The sequence below is a fragment of the Arachis ipaensis genome, chromosome B10 (genome assembly GCF_059453495.1).
Source record: "Arachis ipaensis isolate K30076 ecotype BB chromosome B10, ASM5945349v1, whole genome shotgun sequence".
Lineage (NCBI taxonomy): Eukaryota > Viridiplantae > Streptophyta > Magnoliopsida > Fabales > Fabaceae > Arachis > Arachis ipaensis.
In genome coordinates this window covers 18,578,596-18,601,720 of record NC_142435.1, presented here as the reverse complement: position 1 = coordinate 18,601,720, position 23,125 = coordinate 18,578,596, and the positions used below count along the sequence as shown (strand labels likewise).

General features: G+C 28.7%; 1 protein-coding gene across 2 annotated transcripts; it reads right to left on the bottom strand.

Moving 5' to 3' along the window:
• Positions 1-2,419: 2,419 nt before the first annotated feature.
• Positions 2,420-20,600, bottom strand: LOC107623033 (serine/threonine-protein kinase SAPK2). 2 transcript variants are annotated; one of them, XM_016325159.3, is made up of 9 exons: positions 20,398-20,600; positions 20,187-20,261; positions 15,766-15,867; positions 13,247-13,300; positions 13,061-13,153; positions 12,043-12,135; positions 11,862-11,966; positions 2,839-2,937; positions 2,420-2,710 (listed from the first exon to the last, which is right to left on the bottom strand). In XM_016325159.3, the coding sequence occupies exons 1-9, from the start codon at positions 20,518-20,520 to the stop codon at positions 2,420-2,422; spliced, it is 1,035 nt and encodes a 344-aa protein (XP_016180645.1). In that variant the 5' UTR covers positions 20,521-20,600. The 2 variants fall into 2 exon arrangements, with proteins under 2 accessions (XP_016180645.1, XP_088362695.1); XM_088506569.1 differs by lacking the exon at positions 20,187-20,261 and having other exon boundaries at positions 20,398-20,570.
• Positions 20,601-23,125: the final 2,525 nt, after the last annotated feature.

The following is a 23,125-nucleotide window of genomic DNA, read 5'->3' as shown; positions in this document are numbered from 1 at the left end:
AGTTCTCTTCAAGTTTTTGGTTGTGTCTGTTTTGTTTTTCTTCAGCCTCATGAACATAGTAAACTTGAACCTCGGGCTCGTATATGTTGTTTCCTTGGTTATGGCACTGAACACAAGGGTTATCGCTGTTGGGATCCTCTCTCTAAACGTATTCGTATATCTCGTCATGTTGTCTTTTGGGAGCATCACATGTTTTCTCGGTTCTCCTCCTTTGAGTCTATTCCTCCTACTCAGTCACCTTTTTTCACTAACCCCAATGTTGACCTTTTTCCTAGTGATGATTCTATAGGTTCTATCTCAAGTCACCCTTCACAGCCTCCTATTCCTCCGCCTTCTCCATCTTTTGATGATTCCGGACCGAACGACGCTCCTACTCCTCCCGTCATGCCTCCTTCTTCCACTCATTGTTCCAGGGTGAGAAATCCACCTCCTCATCTTCTTGATTATCATTATTTTTCTACTATTTTTCATCAACATGAACCTAAGTCATTCAGAGAAGCTTCCACAAATCCAAATTGGCAACAAGCAATGCAGGAAGAAATACAGGCACTTGAAAAAGCACACACTTGGGACTTGGTTGATTCTCCTTCAAATCAGGAAATTGTGGGAAGCAGATGGGTATACAAGATCAAGACTCGCTCTGATGGTTCTATTGACCGTTATAAGGCACGATTGGTTGCTCAGGGTTGTACGCAAGAGTATGGTATTGACTATGAAGAGACTTTTGCTCCTGTTGCTCGTCTCACATCTGTTCGAGCTCTTCTTGCCACTGCTGCGGTCAAAAGATGGTCTCTCAGTCAGATGGATGTGAAGAATGCATTTCTTAATGGAGATTTGAAACAGAAGGTCTATATGAAACCCCCCTCCAGGTTATCCTTGTCCTTCTGGCAAAGTTTGTCTACTTCGCAAGGCACTCTATGGGCTTAAACAAGCTCCTCGTGAATGGTTTGACAAGTTCAGCACTACCATATGCGGTCTTGGTTTCACTTGCAGTCCTCATGATAATGCTCTCTTTATTCGTAAAAGTGAACGTGGAGTTGTTCTTCTACTTTTGTATGTTGATGACATGATCATTACTGAAGATGATGCTGATGGTATCTCTGATCTCAAGGTGTCCCTTCAGCATACTTTTGAGATGAAAGATCTTGGTTCTCTCAGCTATTTTCTTGGTCTGGAAGTCATATCCACTGATGATGACATCTATCTCTCTCAAGCTAAATATGCTTCAGATCTTCTTGCTCGAGCCGGAATTACCGATAGTCGCACTGAGTCTACTCCTCTTGAGCCTAATGTTCGATTTACTCCTATGGATGGCACTGTTTTGGATAATCCTACTCTCTATCGACAGCTAGTTGGAGGACTCGTCTACTTAACTGTCACTTGACCAGACATTGCCTATCCAGTTCATGTACTTAGCCAGTTCTTGTCAGCTCCTTGTACTACTCACTATGCAGCAGTTCTTCGCATTCTTCGCTACATCAAAGGCACTTTATTTCATGGCCTTTATTTTTCTGCCCATTCTTCTTTGTCCCTTCAAGTATACTCCGATGCTGATTGGGCTGGTGATCCCACTGATCGTCGTTCTACTACTGGTTACTGTTTGTTTCTTAGCGACGCTCTCATTTCTTGGCGTGCTAAGAAGCAAACGTTCACTGCTCGATCAAGCACAGAAGCTGAGTATCGTGCCCTCGCTGACACCACTGCTGAGGTTATCTCGATTCGTTGGCTTCTCGAAGATTTGTGTGCTCCTCAGTCGTCTCCTACTAATGTTTTTTGTGACAACCGCAGTGCTATTCAGATTACCCATAATGATGTCTTTCATGAACGCACCAAACACATTGAGATTGATTGTCACTTTGTTAGGCAACGTATCCTTATTGATGCTATTTGTCTCATTGCTGTTGGAACACTAGATCAGACTGCTGATATCTTCACGAAAGCTCATCACCCGACTCGTTTTCGGACTTTGTTATCCAAACTCAAGTTGGTATCCTTAGCTCCCACTTGAGTTTGAGGGGGGATGTTAGAGAATCATTAGAGAATCATTAGAATCATTTTAGATCAGTTAGTATCGTTTATATTTATATAACATATCTGTGTATTAATTGTAGGATTATATGCCTTTATTACTTTGATTCTTCTGGCACCTATATATACCCCTTGTATATTGTATTCTTCATCAATCTGAATAATACACAAAACACTTTTCACAGATCTCTCTCTTGTTTCTAACAATTCTTAGTTCTGATTTTGTAAATATATTTCGAGTTTCAAATTTAAATTGCACACTTAGTTTAATTATGTATAGATGCAAATAAAATTATAATTAGTTTTGACTTTTTACAAAAAATGCTTAAAAGAAAAAAACTACAAATAAAATATTAAAAATAGTTTTTCCAAAGGTTATAACCATAAGACCTCACAATGCACATACAAAATCATCGCCACCATTTTCAATATCATCAATTTCAGCATCCATGTCATCAAGATCAATGTCACCCGCAACAAATTGTCCACTGAGTTTTTTTCCCACTCCTAAATTTCTAGCCTCTTGAATTATTGAAAGTATTGACTCAATGCTTTGACATGATGAATCATCATCATCATCCACACCAATATTTTGCAACTCGCATCCCCTTTGGTCCATCAATTCCTCTGGCAAGTTATTTAGGTACCACGGGTGCATTTTAACTTCAGGTATGGTTATTCTCTTCAATAAAATTAGAACAACTTGTCAGAAAAATAGGTGACATTTTAATAACTAAATTATGCTAGTGATATAAAGCTAAATGTTAATTATATCAATAATTACAATGTATTTTGATCATTATACAGTACCTTTTCTGGGTTTGCTACAAATATTTGAGATAGAAGGTGTCCACAATCCTTTGAGACACGAACATAGTTTGGAATAAAATAGTGGGCATTGAGAATTCTCTGCCAAAATATTAAAAAATGGTAATTAAAATTAGAAAATTGTTTTCATAAATTATTATACTATCTACACGTGTTCGTTGGGCATATGCAAGCAAAGGCACTAAAAAGAAAATGTGTTTTGTCTACAGTTATACAATATGGTAGAAGTTCAGGTAAAAACGTTTAAAACGTCTTTAAATAAGGACGTTTGATCTCATTCATTAACTAAATTGTTATGTATTAGATTTTTGACATCTGACATAATTAAAAGTATTATTATTATTAAAAAGTGTTGCTATATTTTTAAAATCATTACTTTAGTTTTGACACTAATTTTTTTAATTTATTTAAAATTTAAATTTTTAACAAAAATTTTATTAAAGGACTGTTTTATTTTTTATTATTTTTTATAAATTTTATAATATTATTTTTCTACTTCTATTTCATTATCATTTTGATATTTTTTCATTTTTTATGAATTTAATAATTTTTTTATGAGTTAAATTTTTATTTACAGTTTTTATAATTCTTTTAATAATTATTTTTTTTAATATTTAAAAATTTATATTTTAATATCCCAATTCTTATTTCTAATTATTCCATTTTTAGTCTAACAATTCTTATATATTTTTTAATTTCTTGAATAAAACTTATGGTGAATTTGAGATTTTGAAAAAAATTATTTTATATTAATTTAAAAAATTCAATGTCATTTAATTTAATATTAGTTAGAATCATTAATTTTTGGTTTATTAATTTGGATAATTTAATTATTTTTTTATTAAATCCTCTAATTTACTTATTGATTCAGTTGTATTCATAGTTTATGTTTTTATTATTAATCCACGTTTTTTAGTTGCGGCCAAATAAACAACTTTGGAAAAAGTTGTTTTTGTTGTCTTTATATGAGTAATGCTCATAAAATATATTATTTGTTTTATTGACAGCGAAAAAAATCATTCCTTTTCTTATACCCTCAATCATTGTTAGTGTTATTGAGAGAGATGATAAAAGAGTGCCCGTGAGAGTCAAGTTAGTTTTTTTTTTTTTACGTTATTTCTCAATCCAACAAGACAATAATTAATTTGTCGTAGATTTGAGCTTCATTTAAAGGTTTTTAGCTGCCCAATGAATTATTACACGCACAAGATGAAATTCAAACTACAAATACTTGCTTAAACGGACTAGTTAACTAACCAATAAATCAATCTATGTTGGTTGAAAGTCAACTTAGTTAATAAGTTGGTTATACCATATCAGCAAAGTTGTGAGAAGTTGTTAGAGTTTGTTGGTAGAGTCTCTACTATAAATAGATTAACTTAATTACTTTGTAAAAAAGTAACTCAAATTCATTTCATTCAATATAACAGAAGTTCTCTCATCTTTTAAAAACTTTAATTTCTTCTCTTTCTCTAGTCTCTCCATTCATATTTTATAAAATCTTATACCTCATATAATATCAAAGCTGCAAATCCATGGTGTCTAAAGACAATTCGGTTGCACCAAAAACTCCTACAAGCTTTTTTCGTCAAAATTTATTTTCGATATTTGCTTCCATTAAACTCAACAAAGTAATTTTAAAGCATTGAAGAAACAAGCACTAATGTGCATCAAGATCAATAAACTTCAGAATCACCTTAATTTAAGAAAGATTCCTCAAAAGTTCAACTTAGAATAAGGTCGGTGCAAAGAAATAGCCTCAAGCTTTCATGGATTGGGAAGTTCAACATCACTGTCTTGTAGCAAGCTCGTGTTTCAATGATGAAGCTTTGTCAATAGAGTTGTTAAGTATAAATTTACATTGCAAATCTCGAAAGTCTTAGGCAGAATGGAACAAATATTAAAAAGTGAGTTTGAATTAGAATCACTAATGCAAGAGGAATTTATAAATACGTTTGAAAGAGTGGAATTAGGGCCAATACAAGCACATGGCACTCAAAAAAATGAGAATCAAGATAGCTCAACACAAGAAAGAGACTATGGTAGAGGTTGTGCTGGCTACAATAGAAGATGATATAAATGTGGTAGAGGTTTTGGCATAATAAAAGCTTCTAAAGAGGCAGAACTTTTGAGGATTAACAATACTTTTATTTATTCAACCAAAAATTTATTTATCCTTATATGCAACCTCCAAAAGCTACACCATCACTATCAATGTCATTTCATAGCAACACACAAGTGACCTTCTCTCAACCATCAACTTCTAATCCTAAGCCTTTCTTGCATTGCCCCACTGCAATGTCAGACACAACATGGTATCCAGATACTAGAGCATCTCATCATATCTACTAGAGCATCTCATCATATCCCCTTTGATTAGAGGAATCTCATCACTGGATCATATTATGAAGGCTTAGAATAGGTATATGGAGGTAATAGCCAACGTATGGATATTGCACATGTTAGAAGTTTATTAATGCATGCATCACTATCTAGTCATCCTTTTAAACTATAAAATCTACTACATGTGTCTAGTATCTCTAAGAATTTCGGTGAGTGTAGCCAAATTTACTTTAGACAACTTCCTGTTCTCTAAATCTTGGCTTCATTTATGCAATGTGAAATGTTAGATGAACAAGAAGATACTCCTCCAAGGTTTGATTAGAGATGGATTTTGCAAATTTTGAGGGAATTCACACGCTACTAAGGAATGTTACATTTATCAATCATAACTTTGTTGTTGACAATGTTGTTATTAATATTATTATTACCAATTCTGTTGATCCTACCAATGTTAATACTGCTTCTACCAATATAGATGATTCTGTTATTGTTAATACTTCTTCCATTGTTGATAATAATGGTACTACTGAAAAAAGTTTGTAAAGTTACATATGTTAGTAAAAATACTGAAAAATATATAAAAAATTCTCGATGTTGTAATAGAGAAGAAATGTCATAAAAATAAAAATAGTATATGTTGAATTTAAATATTAGTACTAACATCTCATGTAAAAGTGTAAGCCACACAATGCATCTATGCCATATAAAATTGGAGCATTTATCTGATAGGGTAGTAAAACTTGTAATGGAACAATCTAATGTCGCTAATGATTCAATAAATAAAGGTGATTTTGCACCAACCTTGTGTAATGTTTGTTATATAAATAAATTTGCATTAATTACCTCACCTCAAATCCTACACCACCTATGCACCTTTACAACTAATTTTTTCTTGATATTTGGGGTCTTTCACAAGTGTATAGTAGATTAAGTTGTAGATTCTATATTTATTTTGTGGATGTGAGAACCAGATTCACATGCACTTATTTGTTAAAAACACTGACACAAGCAATTGAAGCTTTCTTACAATACAAGACACAAATTCAAAACAACACATGACTTAAGATCAAAGAATTGTAGACAGACAATGGAGGATAGTACATTACTTTATCTTTCAGTTATTACCTTAAAACCCAAGATATCTAACACGGACTCACATTACAAATACCAACAAGATAGCATAATTGAAAGAAAGTATAATCATATCATAGAAACAACACTAACACTATTAGATTACCCTTCCATTATGATTTTGGGATGAAGCCACACTCTTAGCTACTTATCTTATCAACAAACTATTAAAGTAAACCCTCAATAATAAGTTACCATTAGAAGCCTTAACAGGAACCAAACCTAATTATACTTTTCTCATTCCACTGGGATGCACCTATTACCCCTTCCTAAGAGCATACAAAAACTTCAAACTTGACCATAGATCACAAGAATACATTTTCAAAGATTTTCCAAAAAAAGAAAAAGATACAAGTTTATTTCGATTCACCGCCGAAGCGAAAAATTTTACCTCAAGGAATGTTTTCTTCAATGAGTTTAAATTCCCAAATCATCATCTATTTCATCAAGTAGCAAAGCTCTCTACAACAACACAATCTATTCCCCAACCAACCTTCACAAACTTACCCACACTGCAAACCTTCCCACCCATCATATCACGAATATCCCAAATTTCTCACTTTCAACCACACAACACAACATAACCCCAAATACAACCCCTCATACCAAACATTGCCACACAACAACACCGACCTCATCAAGCACCTGTTTTAACTGCTGCATCTAAATCCTCATCCCCATTTATATTTTATAACATTGTGCCATACATTACACGACACTTACAACAACGTCAATAACATAATTGCACCATTATCTTCTACATCAATTTTTGTTTCTCATAATTTGGTTTTCGTTTTCACTTCTAATACTAATCAAATCAGTCTAAATTCATATAACACAGTAGACTTGCAAGTTGTGTTGCAAGAAAAACACCAATTGTACTAATCAACTTTCATCCAATGCAAACTAGAAGAAAATTTGGCATAGCTAAACCAAAGATCTATGCAATAGTGGTGGCTAAAGAGAACATTGATCTGTCCTAGAAATTATCTCAGTTAGTTGAGCAAGCACTGCATTGTGTACACTAAAAAAGAGAAATAGAGGAGGAATGTGAGACTAGTAAGAAATCAATCCAGGAAACTCTGACAAACTTGGCAACTCTACTTGAAAGCCTCATCATAGTCAATCACCATCAAGTGTGCGAACTCTAAAGATCTCTCTGGAGTAAAGCAAGCTCTAAGAGCAGTGACGGAGCTTATGTTAGACAGTGGGGAGGCCATGGCCCCTCCAAACTCTTTATAAAAAAATTAGTAGTATTGCTCTCAAAGAAAAAATGTAGTTCACTTGGCTTAGCTTCTTAACTTTAACATGAGGTATCTCAATTCATCTTGTCTTTCTCTGTTCAAACCGCCTCTATTCAAACCAAAATCAAAAAATACAAAAACATTATAAAAAAATTAAGTATTTTATTTATTTAATTTAATGCTATTTTATATTTTACTGTTTATTTAATTTAATTTTTTATATTATACAAAAATATTAAAATATTCAATAAATATTGATGTTATTATATTTTTATAGATTAATAGAAGAATTTGTAAGTTGTAATTGAAGAAGTTTCAATCTTTTAACCTAAGTTTTGAGTTCAAGCAATTATATTTTTTTGCATCATCTTTGTGAAATTAGATAACTTTTTTATTTGTTTAGTTTAGTATTGTTTTATATTTGTTGATTTTTTAATTGACTTTTTTTTGGCTAAAAATAATATTCAATAAGTATTATAAATTTTAATATTTGTCTTTTTTATCTTTTTTACATATTTCACATTATATATATTCAACTTTTTGTACAATCATAATGATGAAAAATCAAAGAATTGATGCATTTTTTAAGAGGAAGACTAATGTTCAAGAAGGAAAAAATATAAATTTTATAATATCAACACCTGTAGATAATTCTTTTACGTCAATGAATTACGAAGAAAGTGAGATACAACCTTCAAAAGTTCAAAAAGTTGCATCTGATGAGTTTGACCTTAATTCTTTGGAACAAGACCTTGGAAAATGCCTGCAAAATTGGCAATATCACCCAAACTAAGGAGATGAGGTTAGACGAGCTTATCTTAAATGAGGATCCATATCAAAGCATCTTGACAATGATCCTCTATTTGATACAAAACATCCAAGATGATTTCAATATGCTTGGTTTAGTATTTTTTCTTCATGGTTAGAGTATTCACCTTTTGAAAAAGCTGCATATTGTTTATTTTGTTATTTGGTTAGAAAAATATTTAGTAGACATAATGGGTCAAATATTTTTATTTGTAAAGGATTTAGAAGTTAAAAAAAGGTTAATGACGGAGTGAAATGTGTTTTTCTTAAACATATTGGAGATCCTTGCTCGCCACACAATAATGCAGTTGGAGCATGTCTAGACTTACTAAATTAGGCAAGTCACATCCAAAATGTAATTGAGGATCATACTTCTGAGAAAATTCAAAGGAATCGATTGCGTCTAAAATCCTTCATTGATGCAACTCGTTGGCTTACATTTTAAACTTGTGCTTTCAGAGGCCATGATAAAATTCCAAAATAAAAAAATCGAGGTAATTTTCTTGAAATGATAAAACTTATAGCATCTTACAATGATGAAGTTACAAAAACTGTGTTAGAAAATGCTCCCCTGCTAAGTATACTTCACGTCAAATTCAAAAAGAAATCTTGCATATTCTCTCAAATAAGGTGAGAAAGCATATTTGTGAAGAAATTGGAGATTTTAAGCTTTGCATTATAGTAAATGAAGCTCATGATGAATCTAAAAGAGAACAAATGACACTTGTTTTGAGATTTGTTAATATACATGGTTTTATTCAAGAGCGCTTTCTTGATCTTGTACATGTTAAAGATACTACATTATTAACTCTGAAACATGAATTGTGTGGCATTCTTTTTCAACATGATCTTAATGTCTCTAATATTTGTGGTCAAGGATATGATGGTGCTAGCAACATGAGAGAAGAATGGAATGAGTTACAAGCATTATTCTTAAAATATTGCACTTATGCTTATTATATTCACTGTTTTGCTCATGGATTACAACATGCATTAGTTGCTACATCTAAAAAAGTTATTCATGTGCCTCAGTTTTTTTTCAAAATTGACTTTCATTGTCAACATCATTTGTTCTTCTAGTAAGCGACATGATGAGTTACATGATATCAAGACAGATAAAATTGCCCATTTATTAGAGATTGATGAAATTGAAACTGGTAAAGAGGCAAATCAAATTGGTACTTTGAAACAAGCAGGTGATACTCGATGGAGTTCTCATTTCTCTTTTATTTGCAGTTTAATAAATATGTATGGTGCAACATTAACTGTTTTACAAAAGGTTATTGTTGATGGATCAACTTATTCTCAGCGTGGTGATGCAGATAGTGCTTACAATAACCTGACCACATTTGAGTTTGTATTGATCTTGCATTTGATGAAAGATATTATGGAAATAATTGATGTTCTTTGTCAAGCTCTACAAAAGCATTCTCAAGACATAGTTAATGTTGTGCAACTAGTTCTTTCTACAAAAACACTTATCCAAAACATGAGAGATGACATATGGGAGAAAACATTGAAAAATGTCAAATCATTTTGTGAGCAATATGATATTCTAATTCCTGATTTAACTGCTTTTTATGTAGCAAAGCAGGGACGTTCGCGTCACCAAAAAGATCATATTATAATTGAGCATTATTTTAGAGTGGAGATATTTTTAGTCACAATTGATAAGCAATTACAAGAGTTGAATAGTAGATTAAATAATCAAGTAACGGATCTACTAAGTCTGAGCTCTACTCTCATGCCTAAAGATACATCTAAAAATTTTAACATTGTTAAAATTTCTACTCTTGTTGACAATTATTATCCCGAAAACTTTACTGAACAAGAGAAGATTAATTTTCCTTTTCAACTTCAACATTTTATTCTTGATGCTCGTCAATATCTAGAAATGAAGAATCTATCAACTATTCATGAATTGTGTAGATGTTTAGCAGAAATAACAAAGTTAAAAATGTATTATTTGATTGATAAATTGATTCGTCTGATATTAACTATTCCAATTTCTATAGTTACTATAAAGCGATTATTTTCAGCAATGAAAATAATGAAGATAAGATTAAGAAATAAGATGGAGGACGATTTTTTAACGAATAATTTGGTTATTTACATTGAAAAAGAAATTATTGAAAAGTTTAGTTCTAATTCAATTATTGAAGATTTTAAATCACTCAAGACTCGAAGAACACCATTATAAACTATATTATATTTTTTATTTATAGAATTATTTATTTATTATTTGATTAATAATAAACTTAAAAAATAATTATATTTATAAATTTTATTTTAATATAAATATTATTATGTAATTATTATGTTAAATTTGTACCCCTTCATAATTTTTTTTTTCAAGCTTCGCCATTGTCTAAGAGCATGGTTCACTCAACTCGATCAGCTCCACCCTTAACCACTTTGGATTCAAAAACACTACATCCAACAATTTTCCTTTCACTAGATTCATTAAGACGACAACCACATATACCTGGTCGATGTAAATGATATACTTGTGACCAAAGGAAGTGGATCCTCTTAATTTTTTTTTAACAATTGAGGGAGTAAAGTGTGATCTCTTACCATTAATTATTATAAGTGGGACTAAGAGAAAATTTGAGAGAAAATACATTGAAGGGTTATAGATCACACTTTACTTCCTCAATTTTTTTCAACAATTGAGAGGATCCATTCCCCAATGGTAAAAGTGCTCATGAGACAAATCAACTCCACGTATTTCCTTAAAAGACTTAGGAGAAATAAACTTCTTTCTTAGCATTGAAGAAGTGAAACAAAGCTCCAGTAGAATACACCTATCTCAAGCAAAATATTTCAAATCCTTGCTAGTCAAGGTTGTAATGAGTGATGCAAACCCACACCCACACCGATGACATTTGCACTTAAACTTTAAGCCCATAGAAGTAGAGAAATTTTTCAAAAACTAACCTACTCTCTATAAATCAGTTGTTAGGGGGATCACAATATGTAACAATCACTAAGTTAGAGATCTAATTTACAGTGAAAAAGATGTTGATGATGAGGTACCTAGATAGGACACTTAATTATGGTTTAGTTTTTCAAAAACCAAATGAATGTAGAATATGCAACTTCTACGGTTCAAAATTGGGAAGTCACATATGATGGAAAATCTACAAATAGATTTTGTGTCTTCTTAGGACTTAATATGGTTGTGGTCAAGCAGAAAGTAAAATGTAAGAGTTTTCCTTTGTAGCCTTACTACTATATATAAGGTTATTTGGTAGATCAAGGGCTAAATTAATTATTAAGATACATGGCAGAATTTTTGCCTCGAACAACTTATGATGAGAACCCTTAAATATTATAAAGGTGCCAAAAATTAGAGCTCCCTAATGAAATATAACTTATCATAATTTTGTCAAAATTTTAGAAATATTTTAAAAAGATTATAGTTTGAAGCACAATCTAATTATGTTAATAATATTAGTATTTTGGAAGGTTAATTACCTTAAGAGTTTCTTTGAAGTTTCGTGGATCATCCGAATCTTCAAAAGGATAACCGCCCACTAGCATCACATATAAGGTTACTCCGCAGGACCAAACATCAGCAACCTACTCATCGTTCATTATGATAGCTTGTGTGTGTGTATATTTATAATTTGAAATTCAAATTTCGTAGCAAGATTACCTTTCCATCGTATTCTCTTCTTGATAATACTTCCGGTGCAATATAAGCTGGCGTTCCCACCGTAGATTTAGGTTGTGAGTGCAAAACCGATGACTGAGAAAAAAAAAAAGAAAACATTATAGTTAGGTAAAAAAATAACATAGAATATGTGAAATACTCCGTGCAATTATCTTGATGTGAAATTGATAATTGAGAGCAGTCAAATAACAATTTAATCAAATATATCAAATTATCGAACGGTTCTCAACTAGCAACTTCACATAAATATAATTGTACTGAGTTTTTCCTTAATTGCAAAAACTCCTTCACTTTTGAATATTTTTTTTCTATATATGATATCAAAAGAGTGTTGATACTACAACAACAACTATAATCATAAGGGTAAAGTACTAAATTAGTCCTTACGTTTGGATATAATCATGTTTTGCTTTTTAAGGTTTAAAGTGTTCTATTTGAATCAAAAAAGTTTCTTTTAGCTTTAATGTAGTCCCACTGTTAGGTAAAGTTAAATAATTAACAGAATGTTCTACATAATAGCAGTACAAGAACAAGGTCAATAATCTAGAGAACAAATACAAGTTTCAAAGGCACAAAATCAACCGTGAATGCATCAATATATTTTTGTATCGTTCTCCTTAGTTTTATAGAAAATATTTTATTTAAATTATAAAAAAATAATAAATAAATGTATTAATGTATCTACGATGATTTTGTGTCTCTGGAGCTTTTACTTGTTTTCCACATTATTAACCTTCTTCTTATACTGTTGTTATATATGACATTTCATTAATTATTTAACTTTAATCTTACGGTGAGACTATATTAAAATTAAATGAAACTTTTTTGAATTTAAATAAGATACTTTAAACTTTAAAGATCAAAACAGAATTACGCCTAAATAAACGAAAAAGACAAATTTAATACTTTATTCTAATAATAATAATCCGCATGTTTTAAGTCGCACATGTAGAATATGTGTGTGTGAGAAATAAAATTGCATTTAGTTGTAATGTCTTGCCTTTGAGTAACCAAAGTCGCATATTTTAAGTCGTGGTGCTGAGCTTTCATCTAAAAGTGTGTTTTCCAGCTTAAGATCCCTATGGCATATTTCCTGCAATAAAGTACAAAATTGAAAGATAGATGAAAAAGGAATTAATCATATATATTTTGAATTCACATTGGACAATATCAAGAATTTTAGTACCATTGAATGGCAATAGCTAACTCCTGAAATCAATTGCTGGAAGAAATATCTCGCCTATGCAAGCAAAATAACAATGGATGAGTATTAATGCTTAAAAATTAAATATCTAGACTATTTCACAATACATGATGTTGAAATTAATAAAATTGAAATTTTAGTGTTAATAAAAATAAAAAGAAAGTTCAACGAGTTTATGATTTAATTTGTGTAAAATTAGTAAGTTATAATTTTAGGTTATATAAAAAAACATTGTGGTTCTATTTCATTAAAAATAAATTCAAATTAATAAAAGTGAAATTAATTAAGTTCATATTATTATTTCATGTACAAATTAAAATCTACAAATTAAACAAACTTCACACTTATGGTTCAGATTAAAATGTAAGGGACTATCTCTAAATTGATTTGTGTGTGAGATGTAAGCCAATAAGACCGATGTCACTTATAAAATTTTTGGATAAAAAGAGTGACAACAATTTTATAGAAATCAAAATAATAATTCGCTAATTTAACCAAGTCCAAAATCTTATATGTAACCCGAAAAAATTTGAAAGTTTTAACATTCAAATATGGCAATTAGAGAACCTAGCTACTGTTTTGGATATATACAAGAGGCTAATAACTTGCCGACACTTTATTTTTACTTTATTTTTACTTTATATTTGAACTAATATTAATCAATAATTTTTTTTACCCTAGACGTATTGGCCCTGATTTGTATAAAAAATATTAGAGTAAAGTATCGTTTTTGTCCCCAACGTTTGGGGTAATTTTTATTTGTGTCCCTAACGTTTAAATCGTCCTATTTGTATCCCTAACGTTTATAAAAGTGATTCAATGTTATCCTACTATCAATTATACTAACAAATCAGATTATATTTTTCAATTATTCTCACTTGAATGTATTCATTCTCAATTAGGTCTCACTTGGATGTGTTTAATTTTAATATTATACCCACTATTTGTGTTTAGATTCAATTATATCTCTAGAAAAGTGAATTATGTAAATGTTGTAGGAATTAGTTTCAACTTTTGATGAGCTATTTTTTGGAGTGGATCATCGATTCTATCCCAGACATTTGTATTCTAACTTCAAAAAGAGATTTTTAAAACTCAAACTAAAACGTTCATGATTTATAATTGACGGCAAGATAACATTGAATCACTTTTACAAACGTTAGAGATACAAATAGGACGATTTAAACATTAGGGACACAAATAGAATTTACCCCAAACGTTGGGGACAAAAACGATACTTTACTCAAAATATTATGTAGACAAAAAAAAGTCAATTATCAAATTTAATATTATATATTTGTATATAAATATATATTGTTTTATTTGTTTTTAATATATATTTAATATTTTAATATATATTTTATACATATGACTGATTTGGTTAGAAAAATTTAATCCTAAGAAAAATGATAATTATAATGTACATTTAGTCTTCATATATAATTTAATATAATATTATATTAATTCTCATAAAGTAGTCAAATAAGTTAAAAAGTAAACATTTGAAGCCTCTCATGTCAACAACCAAATGGATAAAATATATTTTTATTTTTAAAATTTGTTAAAAATTTAATTTAAAATTTTTAAAAAATTTATTTTATTTTAATTTTATTATAATTTTTTATTTATATTTTGGCAGTTAATTTTTCAAGAAGTTTAGGATTAATATAATTCAGCAATAAATTTATAAAGATAACTTTTAATACAAATAAATTAAACACAAAATTATGTCACTAGTTCATAGTTATCATGCATTATCGTTGGATTGTTCTCAAGCTTCTTGAAAATTTAACCGTCAGAAGTATATTTGATAAAAAATTTCTGAGATAAAATTAAAATAAAATAAAACTTGAGGATATTTTTAAAATTTTTAATAAATTTTTTAAGTATAAAAAAATATACTTTATCCTAAAATATTTATCAAATGAATTAGCTGAGTTTTAATTATATATAATTGATATAATAGACAGATAAATAATAAATAATAGATAAAAAGTACTAGATAATTTTATATTAAACATGTTTCTTTTTTGTACAAAAAATAGATATATAATAGAAAAACATTAATGGGATTAATATGAAAGATATTTGAATTATCTTAAGGAAAGGAATAATACGAGTTGAATACTTATTATAATTGAATTGATTATTAGTATAATCAATATAATTAAGCAAGTAATTATATAACTCTCAAGTCATCAAAATGTTAAAACAAATAATAATAATAATAATAGTTGATGAGAACATGATATACCTCAATTTTGAAAAACTAATAAAATTTTGATTTGAGTATATTAAAGGGATAATGACCATTGGATACAAAAGGTATATGTGTGCATGGTTGCAATCTTTTATTATTGCAATAACAATAACAAGGAATTAATTAAAGCAATTGCACAAATAGATAATGATAATTGATAGAATGGCCTCTTGGACAAAAGCATTATCATCATAAAGTCAAGTCACTTTATGTTGTAATATATTTATATTTTATAGTATACCTCGTCCTCACTGAATCTTCCAGCATTGCATATTCTTTCAAATAGTTCTCCCCCGGCGGCATATTCCATCACTATGGCTAGATGAGTTGGAGTACACAATACCTGTCATTAATAATTATTTATACCCATTTAATTGCAAATTGCAAATGCAATAAGGCCAGAGAAAATGATAATCATATATATCAAGTGCAAAGTGCGACGATTAAGATAACAAGTAGAGTATAAAAGGTTAAATTAATTAATCATTTAATCTTCTATCTACTTTTGCCATGTTTTTGAATAAAAAGTCTCTTGGTATATGTATATATGATATATTATGTATGTATATATGTATATATTAATTGGATTTATATGTTATATAAAAGTTTTGTAACTACGCATCCTTATCATCTGTCCTTTTGTAAAACGTTTTTTTTAAAAGTATACATTCTTATTTCATCTCCTTTATTAATTCATTTTTCGTGTTGTCATATATAAGTACGTACTACGTATTCTAAAAATATTTGTTAACATCTTTTGTAAAACAATCATTTTTATATTCATATATTAAAAATTTCAAGTTTCTCATTTCTTTTAAAAAATTTGAATTAAGCTCTGTATCTAGTATAACAAGCTTAACTTCAAAAACCTTTTAAAATTTAATTACATAATTAAAACGGTCTTGTTATATATTCAAATATTTTTATCATTTAAGTGGACCAAAATCCAATAAAAATTGTTTTTTAGACATGCACATGAAATAACACTTTTTCTTCCCGTAAAAAATAGTATCGAAATTTTTTAACCATAACACATAAATTTCTTAACTTTAATACAAAAATTTTTTAATTTTTGACATAAAAAATTTTCAAAATTCTGAACTGGATGTTGTAGGAGACTTTTTTTGCTTCTTATTCTTCTCCTTTCTTCTTTTTTCGTACAGAATTTATATGTTTTTATTATAAAATTACATGTCTTTTTTTAATTTCTTGTATTTATTGTCAAAAAGATAAACTAAAAAAGAAACAAAAATTTGCATAATTCTTTCTTTTTATTTTTTTGTTTGATTTTTTTTTATTCTTCTTAATTAGAGGATAAAATGATAAGAATATATTATGTGAGAGTTAAACAAAAAGAACTTTGAAAACAAGGAGGAGTTGTTTGGAAAAAATATAAAATAATAAAATAGCACCGAAATTTTTTAATCGCAACACAAAAAATTTTTAAATTTGGCATCGAAATTTTTTTTAACTTTGACACATAAAACAAAATGCTACAATATTTTTTTGCTTCTTCTTATTCTTCTTCTTTTTTCTTCCTTCGTATAGAATTTTTGTGTTTTATTTATAAAATTATGTATTTTTTTTTCAAAAATTTTTGTATTTATTATCAAAAAAGATAAATAAAAAATAAAATAAAAATGGCATAATTTCTTCTTTTTGTTCCATCCTTTTTTTGTTTGATTTTTTTATTTTTATTTTTATTCTTTTTAGAAGGTAAAATAATAAAAATTATGAGAATGTGAAACAAAAAAAATTCTAAAAACAAGGAGGAGGAGGAGGAAGAGTTGTTTGGAAAAAATATAACACAAAAAAATAGCACCGAAATTTGCTATTTTTTAACCATGATATAAAATTTTTTTTATTTTGACGCCGAAAATTTTTAAACGTAATACATAAAACAGAATACTGCAAGTTTTTTTAATTCTTTTTTGAAAGAAGAAGACAACGACGATAACGTTGAAGAAAAATTGTGTAAAAGAAGATACACATAAAACAGAATGTTGTAGATTTTTCTTATTATTTTTTAGAAAAAGAAGAAGACAACAACCACGACGGCAATGGTGTTGGTTGAAGAAGAAGAAAAAAAACGTAAAAAGAAAAAATACACGTACGTAAATCTGACTTGGTCGGATTAAAAAAAATTGGTTGTCTAATAGTTTTCTAATTAGAAAATGACAAAATTTTTAAAATTTAAAAGTTGGATTGGATATGAAAAAATTAATTAATAGTTAAAAGTCTTTAAATTACAAAATTTAAAATTTAAATGAGATATAAACTGATTTAATTTAAACCACAACATAGCGTGAATTATATTTGATTAAAAGATTAGTTCAAATTGACACGGTACAAATCTCAATTGTTTTAATCAAATTGAACTAAATTAAAAAAGATAACCAAACCTATAGAATCAAAATTGTAATAAATCATATTTATTTTATTATCTGAATCAATGTAAACCATGTTGCAAAATACTATTTTTATAGTTGTCAAATGCTCTAATTTCCTTGTCATGGTAAACGATATATATATATATATATCTCCCACACCGCGTAAATGATATGAGCAATATGGTGTAAAACTGTAAATCGTAAATAATTTGAAATATATATAAGTTTAAATATGGAATTTAATTTATTTATTTAAAAAATCATGTCTAAATGCTTCATTATATTCTGGAATAACTTATTTTCTGAAAAAAGAACAAAATTAATTACATTGCGTTGTTTCAGGTATGATGGACATTTTCATAGTCAAGTAATATTCTTAAAGTGAAAATTATTAAAATTCTATAAATCCAAAGAGAAAGATCACAATAGGTAGAAATTAAATGTTTACAAAAATGAACCGTTAATGTTATATTTCATGATTTAATACAAAAATATGTTAAATTATTAAAATATTAATCACTTTTTGAAGCATTATTAAATCTACTTTACTAAATCATTAGGTTGAGTATTAAATTATATATGTTTTATTATTATTATTATTTAATTTTGTAACACCCCTATATAGCCACCAGTGATTAACTTTTTTTAATAAAACTAATCATTAGTTGAAAACCAAAATGAGAGTTCTATTAATACTACATATATAGTAAGTTAATTTATCATTTATCTAACAATATTGAGATATAAATTCAAGAGTAAACTACCATTTCTATCCATAAAAGTTGAAAACGCTGACATATCTATTCATGGAACATAAAAATTATCATTTGTACCCATAAAAGATTGACTTCGCATACAAAATTATCCAAACCCTAAATAATTACATAAAATCTCAAACTACCCCCTTCTCTTCTCTCACGCACCAATCCTCACTCACTATCTGCAGCACCTAAACCACCACTACCGTAGCATTATCTCTCTTCCTACTCTCTCTCTCTCTCTCTCTTTCTCTCTCTATCACTTATTCACTCACTCACTCACTTTTTCTCTCTCACCTCTTGTCAAATTGAAGAATAGAACATGCACATATTCAAAATAAAACCCTAATTTCTTAGAACCTTCAACAAAAATTGACAATTTACAAAAATTGACAATTTCTCAGATTTCATATCACCATTTTCGTTGCAAATAACACAGAACACTAATTTGATTTTGGCGAGACTGAGAGGAGATGACGAAGACGCATCGTTAGGAGGAGAAGAGAGCAGTGATGCCAAGAGAAGGAGAAGACGAAAATACGACATTTGGAAAAGGAAGGTACTCAACGCTGAAAAAGTTGGGGTTACAGAAAATAGAGGACTTAAAATTGCTACTTCTTGAAGCCAAAAACCTCCTGAAGAAGAAAAAGAAGAGAGGGAAGAGAAAGAGAAAAATGACAATTGAAGAAGATGGAATAGAGAAGGAAGAGAGAGAGAGTGAAAAGGTGATGGTGCTGGGCAGTTTGGGGAAAGAGAATGAGACTCACTAAGGGTAGTTTGGAGATTTTATATAATTATTTAGGGTGTGGGTAATTTTGCTTGTGAAATCAATCTTTTATGAGTACAAATGATAATTTTAATTTTTTATGGGTAAATATGTCAGCTTTTTCAACTTTTATAGGTAGAAATGGTAGTTTATTCTAAATTCAATTTTAAATCAAATTTATGATATATCTAATCAGTAACAAATGAAATACAATTCAACAACAAAAATATTTAAAAATAATAAAAAATTAGTTTAAAAAATCAGTAATATTATATTATCGGTAATGCTAAGGTGACAGTAAATTAAAAAAGCAGTTTAATTTTAATTTATTTAATATTTAATAATTAATAAGTATTAAAAAAATAAATTTAAATTGATTGAATTGAATTTTTATTGTTTTTTAAACATTATTAATATATAATATATAATATATAATTCACTTCTTTGGAAGAGAAGTCAAAGAAAGAGAAGAGTCCTTTTATTGATATTCTCTGTTGAGTGTTTCCCATATAGTATGTGCTTCTTCTAAGAAAGTAATAACTAAATATAGGTAAAGTTGATAGTTGAGAATTGTTAGATAAAATTTTAGTCAAATCAATTAAATTATTTAATAACTCTCATTTATGAACTTGAAGTCTCCACCCTAAATAATACTATAATACCACCCAAAAAAAAAAGGTATAAGTTTTTTTACCCTTTGTGACCAATAAAGAACGAAAAAAGGGATGGCTCTTATTATATATATTACCTCCTTAAATCTAATGATATTGGGATGTTTTAAGGACCTATGATTTATAATCTCTCTTTGCACATGCTCATCAATCTGCAAACAAGTTCATCATCATCAACAAATAAATTGAAGAATACGCATAAGTGTATATTATTTCTCCAATAGTGCAGTTATTCATTTATAAATTTTGAAAATGTATCTGACATTATTAGAGAAAGAATAAAAGTACCTTATGGCCTCTGTGAATGAACTTAACAGCATAGAGAGCACCGCTGCGTTTGTCCTTAACAAGCTTTGCAACGCCATAGTTGCCAGACCCAATATCTTTGATAATATCATACCGTTCTTCCATTCTAATACACTCTTCAAAGCTTTGATCTAACAACAAAGGTTTCTACTGTATTGTATTGCGCGTGATGAGTGAACCGAGCTAACTAACTTATATATATATATATATATATATATGTATATAAGTGGGAGCATATATCATCTTTTTTTTTTTTTTTTGGTAAGTAGCATATATCATCTTTTATTATGCCATCCACGTAACAATGCAAAGCGATGAGAAGGGTTGCAACTTGAAGGAGTTTGATGTGATGGGTTTTGGTTTGGAATTGAAGGAAATAACATTAAAAATTACAAATGGTGAGTCAACCTTGCCCCCATAATGAGGCATATTGAAAGAAGGGCAATATAGTCATTCTAAGACGTGGCTCCGTTTATACATGGGACAAGCCAAGAACACGTTGGTCTGACGTGGCAGCTGAATAACCGTCTACGCGTTAAGGACTTGTGTACATCGCTATTGAAGGGAATGAACGTGTCCAAATTCATATGTCTAACAATTCAACTTAATTAAGATCCTTTGCTTTGTTATATATTTTAAGATCATTTGCTTGGAAATAGAATTTTGTTCTTTGTTAAGAAAAAGGAAATATTATTATATATTAGATATTATTATGAAGATTTTATAATTGTTTTTATGTAAAGATGTATCTTTTTTATCATTAGATGATGAATTATAGGGTTTAATTTAATATATTATAAAAGTGTTATCTTTTTTTAAAATGTGGTCAAATAAATAAAATACACTTTTAACATAAGACTTTTCATAAAAAGATGTTTATCATTTGAGTAGGTGCCTTATTACATTGTGATAGAACAACTTATACAGTTTTACAGACAGAAGCATGGCCAAATTAAACGTTTATAATACAAATTGAAGAAAATACAGGATGTAAAAGAATGGTAAAATTCATGGTAGCAGGTAGAGCTTTAGGAATAGTCATTGATGAATTGATATATTCCATCATTGCAAAATCTTTTCAACAGAATCTTCTTGGTGAACTTGCATTTTACAAACAACCATAAGTATGAAATTCAAAAAAATATTTACGATAAATTTAAAAACAGTAATTAAGTTTTGAACAATTCTACGATGAAGAGAATGAAAAATATTATATAATTTACTTTAAAAATTTAATAAAAATAAAATTGAGTAAAAAATAAGCCTAAAATTGACATTTTTAGGTTTGCAAAATGCCTCAACCTAGATAGTGTAAAACAGTTTGATAGTGGTTAGTAACATTTGATAAACCTCATTAAGACTTTGAAGCAAAGTTTCAGCCTGTTTCTAGAAGAAGAGAGGGGACTACCAAGAATAGCCAATAAATTAGTAACTTATTTCATCTTGAAAACATAATTTGAGGCTTGTAGAGTTTGAATGAGACGAGATTATGCAGTCACACTAGTGCTAAGAGAAGAGAATGAGAGAAGTTTAGAGACTACATGGAAACTATGCACATTGGTTATTAGAGATGGATGATACAAGCCTTATATATATATATATATAGATCGCATAGACTCCAGGGAACTAGATACAAGAACCAAGAATCAGTTAGTTTGGGTAACAAGCTACTGTTAACAACTAACAGATTTTAACAGAATGTGTTTTAGGTGGTTATGCTATTATTCTCTACAAAGGCTAAAGGTCCTTGTGATAGACTTCAATGATATCTTGAATTGTCAGTTTATATTTAGTGGATTTTATTTGAAAATTATCTTTTATAAAATATCATGTCTAAAAGAATAATTTATTAAAAATGTTATATGTATATTAAAAATTAGTTAATAAATTTAACTTCTGTATATTTATGTATGAATATAAAAATTAAACCTAACAATTATAACTATTTTAACTAATTTGTTGTCAAATGAATGCTACTTAATTACTAAACAGTGCAACTAAATATCCTTTAAGAATGATTTTTTTATTCAGCTTTTAGAAGAGAGAAAAAATAAAAAATAAATAACTTTCTTAACTTTTTGAATAACCAATATCATAAAAATATTTAAAAAAAAATAATATATTATTAAATTTAAAGACGGAACAAAATTAAAAGAGAAAAGAACAAATCGATCTTTGACTTTTTGGTCCGCCAACATTTAAATTTTTGAGGATTTAAAAATATATTTAAGTCTCTGACTCTCTTCAAAATCTGGGCATATTGATCCTTGAATCTGATTTGTTCAATTTTAAAAACTCTCTCACGTGTGCATTCATATCAACCAGGTCAGTATAAACGGAATTATGTTTGATTTTAATTTTTCTGTTGAGTCTGACAGAACCAAGTGAACATAAAATCTTAATATATTTAGATTTTGAAAATGTTAGAGACTTAAATGTATTTTCAAATTTTCAAGACTTAAATATCTGCGGATCAAAAGGCCAAAGAACTTTTTTTCCATTTTTCTAAAAATTTAAAGAATAAGTAATATTTTCATTACTAAAAACATTGATTTGGTGATAGGTTCTTCATTCTGACTCAGTTCAAAATTTTTTAGTTTTTGTTCCCAATACATATTATTTAATATTTTTGTTGTCTACTAAAGGTTGTCGTTAGATGTGATATTGTTGTTCAATAAAGATAACTTGAAAAAGACAACTTCACCATACA